The sequence below is a fragment of the Lepidochelys olivacea genome, assembly GCF_965140295.1.
Source record: "Lepidochelys olivacea isolate rLepOli2 genome assembly, chromosome: 25".
Taxonomy (NCBI): domain Eukaryota; kingdom Metazoa; phylum Chordata; order Testudines; family Cheloniidae; genus Lepidochelys; species Lepidochelys olivacea.
Window position 1 is genome coordinate 10,919,736 of NC_140435.1, and position 19,454 is coordinate 10,939,189.

General features: G+C 54.3%; 1 protein-coding gene across 2 annotated transcripts; it reads right to left on the reverse strand.

The window, feature by feature from the left end:
* Window positions 1-293: 293 nt before the first annotated feature.
* DAPK3 (death associated protein kinase 3) lies at window positions 294-17,740 on the reverse strand. Of its 2 annotated transcripts, none has more exons than XM_084614869.1 (9): window positions 17,654-17,740; window positions 15,317-15,462; window positions 10,649-11,009; window positions 9,312-9,441; window positions 8,855-8,903; window positions 7,748-7,774; window positions 7,282-7,434; window positions 6,522-6,567; window positions 294-5,996 (listed from the first exon to the last, which is right to left on the reverse strand). In XM_084614869.1, the coding sequence occupies exons 2-9, from the start codon at window positions 15,376-15,378 to the stop codon at window positions 5,454-5,456; spliced, it is 1,371 nt and encodes a 456-aa protein (XP_084470995.1). In that variant the 5' UTR covers window positions 15,379-15,462; window positions 17,654-17,740; the 3' UTR covers window positions 294-5,453. The 2 variants fall into 2 exon arrangements, with proteins under 2 accessions (XP_084470995.1, XP_084470996.1); XM_084614870.1 differs by lacking the exon at window positions 17,654-17,740 and adding an exon at window positions 16,255-16,446.
* Between the last annotated feature and the right edge of the window lie 1,714 nt (window positions 17,741-19,454).

Sequence of the window (19,454 nt, forward strand, 5' to 3'; positions counted from 1 at the left end):
GAAGAAAGGCCAGTGTTTAGCCACAGGACAGTGCCCGGCCCCTGTGGGGCATGGCGAGGGGGAAGCAGGGTAGGGTTTGCAATCACATGGACATGACGACGTGGACTCTATGCAGGGCACCCTCATGGTGATCTACCGTTAAGCAGCTTCGCTAACCCTCTCCTCTGGCTGGATTCGAACCAGCGCCTTGGAGGCGAGAGGCACATAGCGAGTTTACCAATATAAGCTCACCCTGCTGAGGCTACCTTGTCCCCTCCCACCCACGTCAGAACAAAAGCCAATGCCGCAGCCCGTTGCTACAGAAATCTTTATTCCTTTCAAATAAAGACAGGCTCGTATAACCTATCGGTACTGGCCTGTGCGTGTCACAGAGCAGAGGAGTGCATGGGTTCACTCGTTCCTAATAAAAACGGACCTACACCAAGGTTAATTCATCTCCCTGCCACACCGGCACTAGGACATGGCACAGAACACGCCACCCATGAGCCCAGACAGCCAGGTGGGCGAACCACGAAAGAGGGCTCAGACCCTGTCTACATTCATAACAATGAGAGTCAGTGATTGGCCAACCCCGACTCCTTTCAGGCAAAGCTGAACACTGACTGGCTGCTGGTTGTTGCTGCGGAGCTGTACTACAGCCCGCCTTCCAACACATGCTTCAGGCAAGGAGCTAGAGGCACCATCTGCCTTTCAACCCTAGGCTCCGATACAAACCAACCAACCCCAGGCCCCGAGCAACGGCAGAGCCGCTGGTCCCCAGAGACCTCTCTTAGCCTTTCCGTTGGGGACCCTACGTCAAGTGGAGACTTGCTCTGGGAGTGGGCCAGGGGCTAGCGGCTCTCACACAGAAGGAGTTTCTATCCACCCCCACTGCCATGTTCATGACAAGCGGCGGGATTCCCCAAGATCCAGCCCATGCTTGTCTCCCTCCTCAAGGCCCTGTGTTGTGTTGACATCTGCTTACAGCTTCGGGGACTGGCTAAGGACTTTCCCTGGATGGGAAGTGAAGCTGATCCTTGCTCAAGGACAGCAAAGGATTGCCAAAGTGCAACACACTCGAGCACACCAGAAGGCTCCCAACTAATCCAAGCAGCTCGAGACCAGACCGTGGACAAACCTCACATCTCACCTGGTAGTTCACACCTGCCTCCCCTCATCTATTTAATCCCGCACCGGCACCTGGGGGTAAAGGTATTCAAAAACCAGGAACATACAGGAGTGGCTGCGAGGTTCCCTCCTACAGCCCCTTGGAACGCCCAGCAGATTGGTACGGAAAGGACACTTGGAGATCACACATCACAGCCAAGGAAGAAGCCAGGAAAACACATGTTTTCTGCAGATCTGGTACCAGCTTGGCAACCAACATCTCTTTGTTGAGCATCTCGTTTCTCTGATCCGCTGTGTATCCAACCAAGCCTAGAGATCAACCTGTCCAGGTCCCAGTACCGGTCCCTCCCTCATTTTACACAGACATTTCCATGCTCCTAGAACAAGTTCGCTTGAAAGCACCCTCTGGACGGCATCCACTTCATTACGGAAGTTAGGTGCTGGGTTACGGCATGTGCACTGGTGCTTTCGACTGGGATTGGCACAAACGCACGGGTCTGTTTAATCTCCGAGTGGCCCCGGGGGCCCGACAGCTCAGAGTTCAAGAGGTACATGACAGCCCTCAATGCTGCAGCTTACGCAGGCATGGGGCTGCCTTTCGAATCCATGACCTTTGGAGCTATGGCACAGGAGAAAAGGGTAATACAGTCGGAACGGGAGAAGGGCAAACATCGCCTCTTGCACAGGAAGAGACCATAGCAATATTCTCCGCTAGGCATTTCCTTGTTCTTTCAGTTTACAGTATGGAGCCCAAATCCATTAGCTGGGTAAAGAGAACGTTGGAGAGATTTCTAGGCGTAGCTGCTGTCCTATCCGACCACACCCAGGATACATCCTTGAACCCCGACTGCCGGGGTCCTACTCCCTCTCTGGTTACGTAGCCTGGCAACAAGTGACATGAGCGCAGAGTAGCAGTTACACTCCCTGCAGACATGGGGCCCGATCCTGGGAAGTGACAAGCAATCCTTTATTCCTAGTGAAATCCACAGGACTGGAGTGTATCTGGCAACTGCAAGGATTGGGCCCCTGTGAGATTCAAAGTCTTTGGTCACAGATTGTCTCCTCCGTTAAGCAGAGACACACGGAAGAAAGAAGGGGTTGAGAGAGACCAGCTGAAAAGGGATTCTCAAGCCACACAGTCACTAGCCAGCTTGGCTTTTCAATGTGGAAGCATTGAACTGTAAAGCAACAAATTCCTTGCTGCTACCTCCCTGGAGGGATCAATGAGGAAGAGTTAGCACAAAAGCCAGGAAAATCCAGGGCATTCTTCGCATTCTTCCACTCCTGACATTAGAGTCCACAGACCAGAAGAGGCCAAACGAGCCGCACATGCCACGTTTGCATCCTGATTATTGTTTTCCAGCTTGAGAGACTGTTTCTTCCCCCACCACTGCCGATCTGTATGCAGACTCTTTCTTGCACTGGATGGTTGTATAGAGCAAATTCCAGGCTAGGGCAGATGGGAGGGAAGCCAAGAAAGGAAACTGATTGGACCTGGGGTTGAAGACAGCATGTGGCTATAAGGGTCAAAGTTAGGGAAACTGAAATTCAAGGTACACTACAGACTCAAACAGTTGCCTTGAACTATCAAAGCAGCTGTCAGTACAATGTAGCAAGGGGGCAGCATCAAGGCAGTGAATGTTTTACCGACGACGAAATACAAAAGTTGACTGGGTAACAGGCCATAGAGCAGCCGTAAATGGATATGGGTGGTGGAGGTAGAAATGTGGTTTAGCTCGCAGGCAAGAGGATTGGCTAGTGGGTCGAGGTGGGGATGGAAGGCAGGACTCCTGGGTTCTGTTCCCACGGGTCAATGACTGGACCGTGCAATTCAGTTCACCTCTAAAAACGTAGGCGGATTCTGACCACAGAGTCAATGGAGGTTCAGGTGGTGTCTGCAAAGCACTCCGAGGTCCCTGGGTGGAAGGCAGTAGGGGAATAACTACACGGAAGTGACAAATCAAGTACCACAGACGGTGGGCTCTGATCTGGCACATGCTGGCAACATGCAGGGAAATGGGAAGTGCACAGAGGCCAGTCAACGCCCAAAGGCGGGGCAGGGGAGAAGAGGGACAAGCATTGAGAAGTGGCTTCTGCATGTGACTAACATAAGGAGAGGACTGGGGAGAAAAGTCCAAGGGAATTAGGCCCTAGAGGGCCAAACACTGAATCAGGCCACTAGGGCAGGAGAGAAACTGAAGATCTGGCCAGTGACAAATAGCGGTTAGGAACATGCAGAACAAGGAGCAGGAGTCAGGAGAAACCCTTATGACCCTGCTGTGGCCAGCAAATCCGGTCTGGAGTACTGGGCACAATGCCAGGCAGCCTGGAAGAGAATCATGGAAGAGGCAGAAGAGACAGCAAAGGGAACAGCAAGGAAGGACCTGCATTGCGTTAGCCAACTCCATGTGCCTGCTAGTTGATCTTTCCCATCTCTAGCTTCCACGATGCTGGTATTCCTACTGTACAAAGAAAGAGGTTGATAGAAAAAGGCTGCACAAACCCCTACAAGGTCTCAGGGCCGAGCAGCACCAAGGTCCAAGGGGAGGGAAAACAGAAGCCACGTGACAGGCAGAGACTGAAGCTGGGAGGTATCCAGCTGCTTTGGGAGTGGGAGACGACGAGCAATTCACAGATGAAAAAGGCTCCGAGAAGCAGCAGGAACAGCCCCAGCCAAGAGGGCTCCAGAGAAACATCCAGGCCAGGAGGTGCAGAAAAGGAGATGCAGGCACCAGGCACGGGGAGTTGACATGGGCAGGTATGTTCATGGCAGCCCCTGCTGCCATCAGAGCCACAGCATCCCCAGTGTATCTTGGGAAGACGCCTGCCTGGGTTCGGGATCCTAGACTCCCGGTGCTCTCCTGCCTTGGATAAAGCTGGGTCTTTGATATGCAGGCCAGCAGGGAAGAAGCATGGCAGGAGAAGACCAAACCCTGCCCTCATTAGGACAAAAGGACTCAATTCTCCAACCCAGCACTGGCTCAGGAGAGCTCAGCCGGTCTCTTCCGCAGCCAAGATTGAGGGAGGTGCAAATTAAACCCTGGGAAAGGGCAAGGATCATTGAGAGGAGGCCCTAGCATTACAGAGACCTTCCAGAGCATCCTGTGCAGCTGGGAATGGTGCCCAGAAGCCCTAAAGCAAGCCCAAGCCCCACAGGCCAACAGATAACTAGTAACTGCTGGATGGGAGGCAGCTCTAGTCTCAATGGTTAGGATTATCGCAGGGTGATCAGTTCTCCGCCCAGAATGGTAAGAAAATGTATTTCCAACAGCAAAGTGGCTTGGAGAGTTTAAAAAGAAATTAAAGCCCTCCCCCAACTTGGGTCACTGAGGGACAAAGGCAGTTCCCGAGAAGGAAAGAAGGTCACGCTGCTGAAACAACAGCTCTTGAGGAGACTGCAAATCAGTGAGAGAGATTCTACTGGCAAGAGTACCGACAGGCCGCCACTGTGCAAGCCGGCTGAGGAGGTCGGCTAAGGTGAGTTGCTCAGGTCAGGAGAACTCGACAGCCGGGTTATGGACTGGCCAGTTAGAAGCCCCTTTTTCCAAAGGGTTTGGCTCTTCCCTCTCCAAACGCGTCAGGAGCTATCAAGAGTCTGTACAATGCACAGATCAGAGGCCCCTCCCTGAGCCATTCAGCTGTGCCCCACGGAACTAGTTTATCTGGGAACACTTGCTGATCTCTCTCCCCAGAAAGGCAAGAGTCTTATGAACTTGCAAGAGCAGCTCCCGCTGTCGGGATGCTCTAGAAGTCCAAGCAACTGCAGTACCCAGGTCAGGATCATCACAGCCATGGCTGCAGGGAGTTAGAAGACAAGTCACAGCTTCACTGCTGGTGGTCAGAGTACGAGGGGGGAAGAGAGATGGAACATTAAGAAAGCTCAGCAAGGGATTTCGTTAATTTCAGAGTAAGAAACAGCCCAAGTCCTTGGACAAGGACTGGACCCACTCGCAAGTGATTAAGAGCTGCCATTGCCAATATACCCTCAAAACAGGGGGCTGGCCAGAGACCAGCCCATAAATAGTGCAGCCTTCTACTTCAATATAGTGGGGCAATTAGGGGAAGGCTACAGATCCCAGCATGCAGTGGGCTCAGCAGACTACAGTTTGGATCAAAAGCATTGCATGATGGGAGTTGTAGTTTCTAGGCTGTCATACTTAGATACTACACGCTGCAGCAATCTACTCTGGTTTTATGCCATTAAGGTAGAGTCTCTCGGGCTCCTGGTGAATAGATGAAGCTCAAGTGGGCACAGATTGGGTGTCTCCCCTATACAGGCCGTGGCAAAGGTATTCTCCCCACCACCGTGTCCTCCTCCCCAGCCCCACAAGCTCAGAGGATGAAGGCTAGCGGATGCTGCAGTCCCCCTCTCCAACCTGCAGCTTCTCCTGCTCCATTGACCACACCAGCTCCTGCACAAACTTCATCTCTGAGGCCACCTGCTTGGCCAGAGCTTCATAGCGGTTCTCCAGCTTCCGGTAGCGCCGTTTAAGCCCATTGGCCACCAGGAGGGTGCTCTTGGTCTCCTCCTGGGTCTGCTTTTTCAGGGCCTCTGTCTTCTGCAGCTCCTGCCGGATCTGGCGCAGGTCCTGGCTGATGCTCTCATTCTCCTCCTTGTACCAGGACTCCTTCTCCTCGTAGATGGAGCGCAAGGCTTCGATGTCCTCCCGGAAGGACTTCTTGTTCCTCTCCATCTCCCGGAGGCTCTCCTCAGCCGCAGCCACCTCCTCCAGGACCTTGGAGAAGCGCTCAAAGTTGATGTAGGTGTTGTTGGGGGGCATGCTGGAGTGGGATTTGATGGTGTACTCCTTGAGCCGAGTGGTCTTGAGACGCCGCCTCTCCGGCTTCTTGCCGTTGTCTTCGTTGCGGACGTTCCTCCTCTTGATCACCTGCAAGGAGAAGGGAAAACTCAGCTCTCGGGTACCATCCAGCATCAATGACTCTCCCCTTCCACCTCCAGGCTGTGCATTTAAACAGCCTAACAGCAAGCCCTGCAGTTGCATTCACACCATATCCTTCACAGCATGGTTCACAGCCAGCCCACACACAGTGCCGTTCCCCTACCTCCATGGTGCAAGCCAATATTGATGGAGACATGGCCTCCGGTCCCCCACTTCCCTGCCTGTAGAGAATTCCACATTGTTTTGCCCCCACCCCTGCTTCAAGGTTGGCCAGGAATCAGCTCCCTCTAGACCAAGTCAGCACAGCTGCTAGATCTCTCCAGGCTGGTGGAGCAAATGAGAAGCAAAAGCCTCTTGCTTAAAGGGTGATGCCAAGTGTAATTTAAAGACAACACGATGAATGGCCGGATTCTCCAGAGGAGGCTGAGTGCGCGCCGTTCCCATCCATAGGAGTTGAGCTGTTCGGTACCTTTGGCAAACGGAGCCAGGCCACAAGAATTTATGGATTTTTACCTTAATCCAGGGATGCTCCAAGCTCTGGGCAATTGTCATCCGCTTCCTGCAATGACATTAGGTCTGGTTGTTCGAGGCTACAGCAGCTGGACCGAGCTTTTGGCCCGCTCGGGTCACTAGTTTTCAGATGAAACCCACATGCAGAGAGAGCTGGGCCAGTTATTCTCAGTCTCTGCTTTAATCCCACCAAGTGCCAGCTGTCAAATCAGCAGCAGCTTCCCAAACACAGGCTGTACTGTAATTATTTGCCTTCCTGCCCTGTGGACCCAACCGCTGCCCAAGGCGAACTAGCTTCTCTGCTAAGTGAGGGATCCCTTTTAGAGGGGAGCTGGCTGTCAGAGGTGCTGCAACAGCAGTCTGGTAACAGACTATCGTCCTGGAGAGACGAGAGCCAGTCCAACAGCTCCCATTAAACCTGCACACCTGGAGCAGCAGGTATTTTGGCTTTGAGGATATTGTGCAAACCTGGACCTGTTGATGGCAGATAATAAGCAGCTGTCGGAGGCTATGGACGTGAGAAAACAGCACTTCTAGCTGATTTATGGCCTAAGACAGGGGCAGTCGCCTGCCATTCCGCTTACACGGAGTGTGCTCTGGGGTGACAACAAGCAACAGGTTAGCCAAGCTCATCCACTGCACAATGGCAGCAAGAGGGAGGCTGGGGCTTTTAGAGGCTGCTGGCAGGGGGCAGTACTGGGCACACAGCAGACCATCCCCACGCTCGCTCCCCACAGTTCGTTTCAACCGACTGGTCTCGTACTTGGGATCCTTGACAAGCAGGCGCCGGATGAAGTCCTTGGCCAGCTCGCTGGTGTTGCTGAAATACTCCTCGTCGAAGTCATAGTTCACGGCGGAGATGTTCGTCAGGGTCTCCTGCTTCGTTTCGCCCAGGAACGGAGAGGCGCCACTTAGACTGCAGGGAGAGATCAGACCCTGCTCTGTGCCAAAAGCACCAAGCCCTGCCGCTCGCTCCCAAACTCCAGCTCTGCAGGACTCATGCAGCCCCCAGGAGGAACTAACATTACTTTGGTTCCTCTGACCTTGGTTACATTTGGGGGGTGGGGGGAGGGACACACTGATGGACTCACCCCAGGTCAGGCAATGACTCAGTGGCAGAGCTGGGTGTAGGACCCAGGAGTCCTGAATCCCAGCCCTTGACAACACAGTCTCCTCAGGCACAGAAGAGCATATTCTTACCCAGAGAGAAGAATTGTCTTTATACTCACAGAATGTATGTGATGACCCCGATGCTCCTAGGGGGGAGAGAGAGAGGATATAAGATCACTGCATTGTAGATCAGTTTTTAGTCAGGTCTTTCCTCACTCCAGCCTCAAGTCTTAGGTTTTCCAACAGAGGGCACAGGTTAGTGACAGATCGGTCCATCCTGCAGTCAGCTTTCCCCAAGATTTCACCTTTCCCTTAGCACAGACGTTTTCTAGGTCTAGGACAAGGTTCCCTGTTAGCGTCCCAAGTTAAAGATCAAAGCTCAGGTCAGGGAATCCGAGGTTGGGTTACTTCATTAGAAACATCCAGGATGCGCAAGCCACCCAAATCCCACTCAGCCTCCAGTGATTACAGGCCTATCCCGAGCCCTGGCCCACAAGCCCAACATCCACCCACCCCCACCCCAGAGCTAGATTTAGCAGCATTCAAAGAGACTAGTCTGTCTGAAAGACGGATTGGTGGGGCCCACCAGGAATTAAGGGACTGTCCTCTTCAGAGAGAGAGGTACCACAGAACCAGGTATCGACCTGGGACAATAGATGAAGCACAGGAACAGGAGTGAGGGACAAAAATATATAAAAGCAGGGAATTAGATGGGGACACTGAGCAGACAGCAACGGGGTCAGCAGACCCCAGCCAGAACACTGCCTGGATACGCAAGACAACCAAGGGACAGAAACAAGCCCCACAAATGCAGAATCCCCTCCTCCCAGACTGATTGCCAGTGCCAGGCTGACAGCCCCACAGACTGAAGCAACCCATTTACCTACAAGAATGTGCCACATACATATTAGCACTACAAGCTAGTCTATGGGCCAAGACAGCACATGGCCTGCTAGCTAACATATCAGCTGGTATGAGCCGCTTCCCTCACATTGCCCACATTGAGCACCCCTCAAGCACGGCTTAGAGGGACTCCCCTCCAGCAACAAGACGACGGTTCAGTCTCCAGGTGCATTTAATTCTTGGCCTCTGTAAGGAAGCTGCCAGCTGGTGTCCACCACAGAGAGGGTACAAACACCTGCTCACTAAGAACTGGGCCGAAGCCACCCACATCAGATGTTCTACAACGGGCCTGTGGTTATGATGGAGCATCATGGCATACTCACCACATGTCAGCCTCCAGCCCCAAGGGCTCGTAGTTCACGATTTCAGGGGCTTTAGAAGGAGAGAGACAGACAAAGTTATGCTGCAGGGAAAATCCATTGCAAGCAGCTTCAGCCATCTCGTGCAACGACTCAAACCCTCACCCAACTGTACGTAGCCAGAGCTTTGGTGATACTTTGACATACCCAGGCAAAAAGAGCTGTAGTAAGGGTACCCAAATCTCACCCAGTCCAGGGCTGCACTGGCAGCTTCCTCAGACTCAGGGCGGTCCTGGCTACACAGCTGATAGAGCGAAGGGAGGCCGTTGTGGGCTCTGATACACAGGGGCAGCATGCAGGAATACAACTCCCAACCAGCCACCCTGGCTCTCCTTCACTGCGAAGTCACAGGGCATCTTTCCCAGATTCAAACAAGCCTCCGGAACCCCACGAGCCGCCACTGTCCCACTTCCCCTCCTACCTACGAACTCCGGGGTCCCAAAGATGTTTTTGAACTCGTTCCCTGCTTCGATTTTGTGAGCAATGCCGAAGTCGATGAGTTTGATGCGGGGGTTTGGCACGTTCTTGTCCAGCAGCATGATGTTCTCAGGCTGGAGAGAAGCAAAAGTAGCAGGGCTTTTTCATATTGGCTTCCAGCAACGCTCACTAAGATCCCCATACCTTTGAGCGCAACTCTATACTGGAAAGAGACATCCTGTGATTCCCTAACCCCCTTTCCCCCCCTCAGGCTTGGTCTAGCTCTATACTACAGAGTTAGGTCAACGTAAGGCAGCTTATGGTGGTGCCAGGGCTGGGGGCCCCAGCTGTCAGTTCCCCCTACCCAGTTAAATCAGTGAAAGTGCTCCTGGAGAGGGTGCGACAGCCAACAGAGGGGGCATTGCATGGACACGAACCACCAACCTAGCTTAGGTCAAATTAATTTTTTATCATAGGTCAGGCTTCAGCCGTCTCTGCTCAGAATACGGCTTTCCAAGTTGCCAGCCCAGCAGACTCTGCCTGGGATCTGAAAGGCAGCTTGCTCTCCCGCAGCTGCCGAGGGGAGTTAAAAATGCACGCAGCAGGAAGTAGAGACTAAGCAGCACACGAAGCAAGTGTGGCTGGTGTGGAACCAGTTCTACATGGTTATTTCAAACCTCCACTCAGAATGCCACAGATAAGCCTCAGCTGCAGCTGAGACCCTGGACTCAACGCTCAGTGACTTTACACAAGCACTGCGTGCATTTTGCTACTGTGGTTTGTTTACTGTCTCTCAAGAGCCCTTCACTGCCTGTCCCAGCTTCACCTGCCCAGGTGAAGCACAGGGTATCCGATCTGGATTCAGTGTTTTGCATCTGTGCTTACACGCTTCGGTTTGACTCCAAAGCAACAGGCCAGAGTCTGATCACGGACATGCCAGCAAACACCCAGAGTACTCCACCAGAGTAAACGATTTGGCACCAGTGCAAACGAGAGCAGACTTCAGCCCATGTGTTTGGGTTCAGAGGGCTTGGGAAGTGTAGACAAAAGCAAGTCCTGATTGCTTGGTCTATGCCTCACCTCAAAAAGCACACCTCATTTCCCATCCCCCGCGGCACCACACCACACCCAAGAAAAAAAGAGCGCCAACTACTGGACCATGAACGATTTCCCGCAGCAGCCCTTGGAGCCGACCGGCTTTGTTCTCATTTAGCTGAGGAAAAAAAATCTAATGATATCAACGCACAAGATGGAGCCGGCCTCACAGCCAACAAGTCCGTCCACACTGACTCCTCTGCATCTAGCAGGCAAGGGCCCTGGGCTTCATAGGCCGAAACTTACCTTCAGGTCGAAGTGCGCTATGCGCTTGGAATGCAAGTAGTGGACCCCATCCAGGATCTGTTTGAGGAACTGGGTGGCCTCTTCCTCCGTCAGAGACTCCTTCTCAGCCAGGAAGTCAAAGAGCTCGCCCCCCGAGACCAGCTCCAGGATCAGCACCACGTCCGTCTTGTTCTCGAAGATGTCGTGGAGCGTGATGATGTTGGGGTGCTGGATCTCCCGCAGGATGTCCACCTCCCTCTCGATCTCCTCCCGGCTCACGCCCCGCCGGCTGGACGACAGGCGCCGCTTCTTGATGAACTTGGCTGCATACTCCAGGCCGCTTTTCTTCTCCCGGCACTTCCGCACAATGGCGAACTGGCCACTGCATGGGGAGAGGGGACGCAGCAGTTAATAAGACGTCTCCTCACTGGCACCTGCCTGGAGGAATCGGTGACTGCAGTGGGGCAGCTACAGTCTGCTATGTTCTAAAGAGATCTCCCATTGGTGCATTTCCTCACTGAGAAGGGTACAACTCCTGACAAACCCGCTGGGGCCACAGTGCTTCCATGGGCAGCAGGTAAAGCCCTTCCACTCGACTCCAGGTCTAAGCGTCTGCCTTCTCCATGCACCACTTGGCCAGCTCAGGGATGGTGGCATCATGGACAAAGCTGAGCACCAAGGCAGAATAAAAGCCCCTTTCTTGGAGAGCACACTTCAGCCGCCTGTGGAGTACAAACAGACCGAATTGCTGCCAAGCCAGGACAGATCAATAGCTCAGCTCATCCCCTCTGGTTGTCAATATGTGATGCATCAGATGCAGGATTGGAATAAACCGATACCGCCACTATGTGCTGCTGTGCTGGGTAGGATGAAGGAAGGAAGGAACTAACTTCCCTCCTGGCTGCAGCTAGCATTCAGTTAACATCCTAGAGCGTGAGGATTGATGGCCCATGCTGGTTTTATCCTAAGTACGTCACTGCAGATGCTATTCTGATTCATACAAATCTCTGGCCCTTCCTTGAAACGTATTAATCTACCCAGGTATCAGGAAGCGTATCATGGTAACAATGTGATTATGCTGCTTCGGCATTTGTACAATATCCTGCTGAAACATAGCCCTGTAACTTGCGGTTCAGTGCTGGAATCAGGCAGAGTTCCCGTGTTCTGATGATCACAATGGTCCCTTCCGGCCTTCAGATTTATGAAGCTGGCAGCTCAAGAGTTCCAACCACCATTCCAGAGCACCCCGAGATGTCAATTTCATCGTGAGGAGCATTTGGGGAGAAGGGTTCCTGTGCAACTGACCCAGGCTGTAACGCTCGGCGCTTACAGCGCTCTTTAGATTTGCAAGTGCTTTGTGAATACTAATTTATAACACATGCTCCCTGCCATGGTCTACATCAGTGACACCCCCATTTTACAAGCAGGAAAAGCGAGACTCAGAGGGGATGTTACTGACACACAGGGGGTCAGCGACAGAGTCAAAAAACAGAACCCAGGGAATCCTGACCCCACCCAGTCCCTTGATCTACCCACTAAACCTCTGAAAGTTACATGCCCAGATTTAGGTGCATTTCTTCTTCTTCCTGGGAGGATCAAAATTAACTGCCCCTGCGTTAGGGTGACCAGATACCAAGTGTGAAAAATCGGGACTGGCGGTGGGGAGTAATAGGCGCTTATAAAAGAGAGACAGTCCTGATAAAATAGGGACATCTGGTCACCCTACCCTGCATCGTCGTCCTCCTCATTACACTGCCAGCATTTCCGCCTCCAATGGGGTTATTTACATTTTTAAACAGTGACATCAAGGCTCGCTTCATTGGTTGGCAGCTGCTGGGCCTGAACTTTCCATAAAAGGCTGCACTCGGACAGGAAACAGTCAGAGCTGATCAAATGCTAAAGGCTTCCCAGACTCCCACCAGCAAAATCCAGCAGTCTGGCTGGAGGAGAGAGTGCTGCGCAGGGGAGGAAGAAACGGGGTTACGAAGCATGAAATGTCTAACAAACCAACGTCTTCTAGGAAATGCAGAAATAAGGAGGTCACCTTGCCCTTAACTCTCCCTGTTGGGACAGAGAAGTGATGAAATATTCACACACCAAAGGAGAGAGACCGCCAGAACAGTAAAGACCTAGTGATTCCCTGGATTCCTTCTCCAGGGAGCACGAGGCACACCCTTTTTAAGATGCTCACCCCTTTATAAACACATTAGTCAAACCCAAAGCACAGAGGAAGGGGGAACCACTTGCCTCCTTTAAAAATCTTGTTCCCCGTCCCGTCCCCCCCCAGCACCCATCTCTCTTCACTGCCACAGTGGTCAACCTTCCAGCTGCCTGAACAAGAGGAATTCATGCTGCTCCTTGCTCAGCTGGACAGGTTGGTGACACAAAACTCCTTCCCAAGGGGCTGGGGAGCCCAGAGATTAGAGGAACCCATGAAACAAACCTTTGTCTGCTGCTCAAGAAAGCAGAACTACAGCACCAGCAGGCTGGTCCAGCAGACTTGAAAAGAGAATTCAACTAAAGGTCAACAGGCCCAGGAATGTAACCTTAAAAGCCTCTCGAAGAGCTCACCTGAAGAGTTGCCAGCTCTTATGCCAGGCAATGGAGAAGACCAATTACCATCTCAAGGTAAACAGAAGGATGTACCTATGCACTGCAGCATGGGCCAAACCCACAAAGCCCCACGCCAATACCCCTGCCCGGGTAACACTCCCTGCCTGTCCACCTTCCAGGAGCGGAGGGAGGATTGCTTGGAAAACGTTTTGAGCCTGTGCAGGGTTCTAACAAGCGTCATTCTTATTTAAACGCCAACAGGGCCACCTGTGCGGTTACAGCCCTCAAAAGGAAAACACTGTCCCTAAGGAACTCCCGAGTGATATTCCCATACACAACACCACTTAGCTAGCAGCGGAGGATGCCGAAGAACATCTAACGTTGCACGTTATTTAAACCAGAGACACCATGGCAATCACCAGCTAGGTTTAGATGCCGAAGTCTAATGCCAAACTTAAACGCCATTCACACACACACATGGATCAGAATTTTTCTGGGCTTGCTACACCCGAACCACTTTAACTCTGCTTCTACAGTTCAGACTTGGAATGCAGACTTCTTCAAGGGACACCACCAACTTCAGTTTGATTCAGAAGATTAATTTGGTGGGGAAAGGTTTTCTAAAAAGCCTAAGATCATCAGAAATGTTCCCACCAAAGGATTTTTCCATGTTTACAAGCAAGCGTTCCCCTACAGAGTCAAACTCCAGCAGCACTCAGACTTCAGTGGTTCAGGAGTCAAATTAGCCATCAGCGTTACCCAAAAGAGCCACAGGCAGGTGAATTCATTGTTTCGTTTCCTATTTGTATAGATTATTCTCACAGCAAAATGACTGACCAAGTATTATCATCTTACCAACTACAACTGGTTAATAACATAGTAAAGGCACCCTGATTGGTTAATAATTCAATCACACAGTGTTTTAATATCGTGTGTTGCAAAGAGCCGCGGGAGACATGTTAAAGAGCCACTGGCGGCTCACGAGTCTGTCTGAATATCACTGTGCTAGGCCATAAGCCCTTTGGAACAGGAGCCGCATCTTCCTATGGGTTTATATAGCACCTGGAGCAAAGGCCTACACCGAGTGGGAGCTTTGGGCACTGCTGTAACAAACAGCAGCTCAATCATCAACCCCAAAAGCTTGGGGAGAGTTTATTTTTATGCTAAGGCATGGAACCCAGCTAAGATCCACAAAGGTTTTGCATCCAGCATGAATAAGCCCAGTTTGTACGCAACACAATAACCTCCTCTTCCCGTGTTCTAAAGACGGCCTAGCTTCTGCTGAAAGGCAAAGATGATTCATACCAGAAACGTGCCCCAAACATGCAGAGCGACTGAGACACCAACAGAGAATGCTAAGCAACCCACAGTCATCTGTTCGAGGCAGGGCAGAGCCAGCCAAACAGGGACATGAGGTGAGCTTAAGGGGAAAAAAAGAGCCATAGCACCACTAAAAAAAGGAGTGAATTGTGAATAAAAATGCTTGGCCCTTCTAGGAGGGCCTGTCACCGTATGGTCTCTCTCATTGGCCTAATGAATATTTAATTATTTACACAAATGGAACGACTCCAGCAGGAGAGATTGAGTCCTCCCCCCCACTCCCACCCCCATCGGGCTGGCTGGAGCTCTGTTGAAACTCCACCCTGAACGGGAGAAACTTTCCCCAACTGAAGCAGAATCGAAACTGGCCCATTCCCATAAAAAGTTTGTTTCAATGAATGAACTTTATCCAGCCAAAAAAAAAAAAAAGCGGTGTAAAAACAAATCCCCAACCAGCTCAAGTTTTAAATATTCATTAACCCTCATGCGACCCACGCCGGGAGGTGGATAAGGGATATAAACAGATTTCTTAACCTACCACTGAACTAGAGCTGGCTCTGGAGAAAGACACAGCAGCTGAACAGCAGAACTGCCCAACACTTTGAAACAGCAAGTCGTAGAGAATCCCACACCTGACTGAACATACAGAGCGGGAACATGGAAACAGGGTGTCGTGACCAGAAATGGAATTTGACTAAGGTAGCAAAAGAAACGCTATGGGTTTATTTAATGACTAGAAATGGTCAGGCTCTTGGCTTTATGGCTAGGAGACGGCACCACCCACAGCAGAGCAGGCCCCCTAGTTAGCACACTCACCTGCCCAGCTCTTCTCCCATCTCATAATGGTCCTCCACATTCTCCTGCCTGAAGGTGGACATGGCTGCCAGACCAAAAGGAGCCCGGCCCACACTTCGGAGAGCCAAAGTTTCCCCTGCTCCACGTGCAGACAGCACGTTTCAACTCTGGAAGGAGACAAGGGAAACGGGAGAGAATTGTTATGCCCCAGTCAGCCAAAGACATCCCAGCGCTGTGGAATGAGCAACAGAACCTCTGCATGACACAGCGGCACCTGCTCTAAACTGGATACAAGAGATGAATGAGCCCCGCACTTATGTTGCGTCTATTTCTCGTTCATTCGCACCCAGCCAAGGCAGGACTGATCCCTGCAGTCTGCTCTCCAGGGTTATGATTTAGTGTCCCCACACAGCTCGTGGGAAGATATTTCAGTCTAGCAGATTATTAAGTAGACCCTAGAAGCTACCAGCAGAACCCCATGGTGCTGGGTGCTGTAGAGACACATAGCAAGAGACTGTCCCTGCCCAAGGACTGGCCCATAATCACAGAGGGAGTCTGTGGCACAGCCAGGAATTAAACCCACATCTCGTGAGTCCTAGTCCATTGCTATGACCCCGAAACCATCATTCTTTGTCCCTCAGCCACCCTCCTTCCCACATTTTAGTTCAGCTTCCCCAACACCCTCTGCTAAGGGAGAGGAAGGATCACCCTCCCCTACTCAGCCCCATGACAGCACTGGGGAAGACCCACAAATAAGCCGCCTGGCCCTGGATGGAGGCCACGAGTGGCTCAATCAGCACATTGATTTTATAAAATCTGAAAGAGGAGGAAGCAAAGCTAAGCTTGTTACGATGTCTCCACTCTGCCCACTGGGGTGCACTGGAGGAGAGAGAGATCTACACAAAGGAACTTCAGCCTTCTCTTTAATCCCCCCCCACACACACACAAGCAAGCCTCACCCTCTCACCACACTCCAAGAACAATACAAGAATCACTGTCCCCATGGGTGCAGGAACAATGTGTATACTGGGGGTAATGAGAGCCATCGAACCAAACTGTAAACCCTATATGTGATGGCAACCACTTCAGGCCAGGAGGTGCGGCAGTAGCCCTAATTCCAGCACCTATGAATGTCCCCAAGTTACATCTGCCTGGAGCGCCACACAACCCTCCACCCCTAACCCCCGCTCTACTCCTCGGCCCAACACAGTCCCCTACCTTGACCCCTAACTCCCACACAGCCCCCTGCCACACTCCCTACCTACACAGAGCCCCCACTCCCTATGGCCCACCCCCACACAACCCCCTGCCCCACTCGCTATGGCCCACCCCAACACAGCCTCCTAGCCCACCCACAGCCCTCCACCTTGCCCCCATCCCCCCCACAATCCCCTGCCCCACTCCCAACCCACAAATAGCCCCCCCATGGGCCGCCCCCACACAGCCCCCTGCCCTGCCCCCTATCCCCCACACATCCCCCTGCCCCCCTCACACACTGCCCCCCATGGCCCACCCCCACACAGCCCCCTGCCCTGACCCCTATCCCCCACACATCCCCCTGCCCCCCTCACACACTGCCCCCACATGGCCCGCCCCCACACAGCCCCCTGCCCCACTCACACACTGCCCCCACATGGCCCGCCCCCACACAGCCCCCTGCCCCCCTCACACACTGCCCCCCTCACACACTGCCCCCACATGGCCCGCCCCCACACAGCCCCCTGCCCCACTCACACACTGCCCCCCCATGGCCCGCCCCCACACAGCCCCCTGCCCTGCTCCCTATCCCCCACACATCCCCCTGCCCCCCTCACACACTGCCCCCACATGGCCCGCCCCCACACATCCCCCTGCCCCACTCACACACTGCCCCCCTCACACACTGCCCCCACATGGCCCGCCCCCACACAGCCCCCTGCCCCCCTCACACACTGCCCCCCATGGCCCGCCCCCACACAGCCCCCTGCCCCCTATCCCCCACACATCCCCCTGCCCCCCTCACACACTGCCCCCACATGGCCCGCCCCCACACATCCCCCTGCCCCACTCACACACTGCCCCCCATGGCCCGCCCCCACACAGCCCCCTGCCCTGCCCCCTATCCCCCACACATCCCCCTGCCCCCCTCACACACTGCCCCCACATGGCCCACCCCCACACATCCCCCTACCCCACTCACACACTGCCCCCCATGGCCCGCCCCCACACAGCCCCACTCCCTACGGCCCGCCCCCACACAGCCCCCCGCCTCACTCCCCGTCCCCACAGAGCCGCCCCGAACCCCGCCGCACCCCACAGAGCCCCCACCCCCCAGCGGCCGCAGCCGGCCGAGCCCCGGCCCCGCTCCGGACCCCGCACCTGGGCCCGCGGCCGCCGCATTCCGACGCTCCCGGCTCCTTCCCCTCGCCCCGCGCCCACCATTGGCTGAGCCGCGGCGCCTACGTCACCGCAGCCAGCCCGGCCCCATGCGCGCCATTGGCCGAGCCGGCAGCGCATCAGCCTGGCCCGGGGCGGGGGCGGGGCTGCAGCTCGGAGCCACGCCGGGATTCCCGGGAGGCGGGGCTCCCCCGGCCCCGCCCCCTCTGGACGGTGAGCGCCCCCTGGCCCCGCCCACCCCCCCTCCGGGCGGCGAGCTCCCCTATGTATGGACCCCCGTCCTATCCCTGCCCCATCCCACAGGCGGTGGGGCTCCCCCATGGCCCCTCCCCCCGGGCGGAGAGCTCCCCTATGGACCCCCGTCCTATCCCTGCCCCATCCCACAGGCGGTGGGGCTCCCCCATGGCCCCTCCCCCCGGGCGGAGAGCTCCCCTATGGACCCCCGTCCTATCCCTGCCCCATCCCACAGGCGGTGGGGCTCCCCCATGGCCCCTCCCCCCGGGCGGAGAGCTCCCCTATGGACCCCCGTCCTATCCCTGCCCCATCCCACAGGCGGTGGGGCTCCCCCATGGCCCCTCCCCCCGGGCGGAGAGCTCCCCTATGGACCCCGTCCTATCCCTGCCCCATCCCACAGGCGGTGGGGCTCCCCCATGGCCCCTCCCCCCGGGCGGAGAGCTCCCCTATGGACCCCCGTCCTATCCCTGCCCCACCCCGCCAGGCAGCAGGACTCCCCTATGCCCCCCCACTCTACCACGCCCTGTCCCCAGGGTTCCTAGTGCCCCCTGTGGCCCGGCTCCTGCCCCATCTCCAGAGTTTCCTCTGCCCTGCCCACCCCACCCCAGTTCTACTGCTGCTCACATCCCTTCCTTCCTTGTCCCTCGTCATGTGCTGACGTGGCCCAGCCCTAGAGAGATTCCCCCCCACCCCGTACCACACCCCCCTTCTCCAGGGGAGGGGAGGTGGGCTCCACCCCACCCCTATACCACACACCCCTCTTCTCCAGGGGAGCGGAGGTGGGCTCCCCTCCACCTCTGTACCACCACCCCCCTTCTCCAGGGGAGCGGAGGGGGGCTCCCCTCCAGCCCTGTACCACCACCCCCCTTCTGCAGGGGACCCAGCTGCAGAAAACACGCAGGAGGTGGACTTGCTTCTGTCTGTTTTAACCCTTGCAAACAGACACGCTCCTCCATGCGCCAGGCTGCAGTGGGGCTGGACTCCCAGCCTCCACTGGGCGTTTTAGGCACAGTTCAATGCGTGCTGTGTATCCGTGTCTAACAGCTGCTGAGCCGGGAGATCGGAGTAGTCCCTCCCTGCCTTTCCACACCCACAATGTTCCAGGGCGGCGGAGCCAGCGACATGTCGGTTGTCAGTCACAGCGGTGTGGATTTTAAAACCATTATTTATAACTATACAATTTAAGAACAGAGGCCCTGTCTGCACTGCTTGGGTGAACCCATGGCACTTACTGTATGGGTCCTTCAATCTCCCCCTCCTACATTTTGGTGTAACCTTTTATGTCCTATCCTCCATGGAAGAGGTGGCTGCACTGGCTTGGAAGCTGTTTGGGGCAGGGACCATCTTGAAAGATACATGTAATTTTAACACTTTCACCTTTTGGTGCTTTTCATCCATAGATTTCCAAGTCCTTTCCAATGGTATTGTGCTGGCAAGTGTCCTTTGCTGCAGGTGTGTCAATTTATTGAGAGTCTTTGGGCTCAACATGAGGGCCCCTGGACTCTTCATTCCCCACATTTAATATTATGCTCCCAAGGTGGGCAGAAAA

Coding starts and splice junctions, on each gene's coding strand:
- DAPK3 (XM_084614869.1), bottom strand. CDS start 15,378: ATGTCCACCTTCAGGCAGGAGAATGTGGAGGACCATTATGAGATGGGA. Junction 11,010..15,316: donor ATGGGAGAAGAGCTGGGCAG/GTGAGTGTGCTA, acceptor CTCCCCATGCAG/TGGCCAGTTCGCCATTGTGC. Junction 5,997..6,521: donor TGGAGCATCCCTGGATTAAG/GTAAAAATCCAT, acceptor TTCTCCTTGCAG/GTGATCAAGAGGAGGAACGT.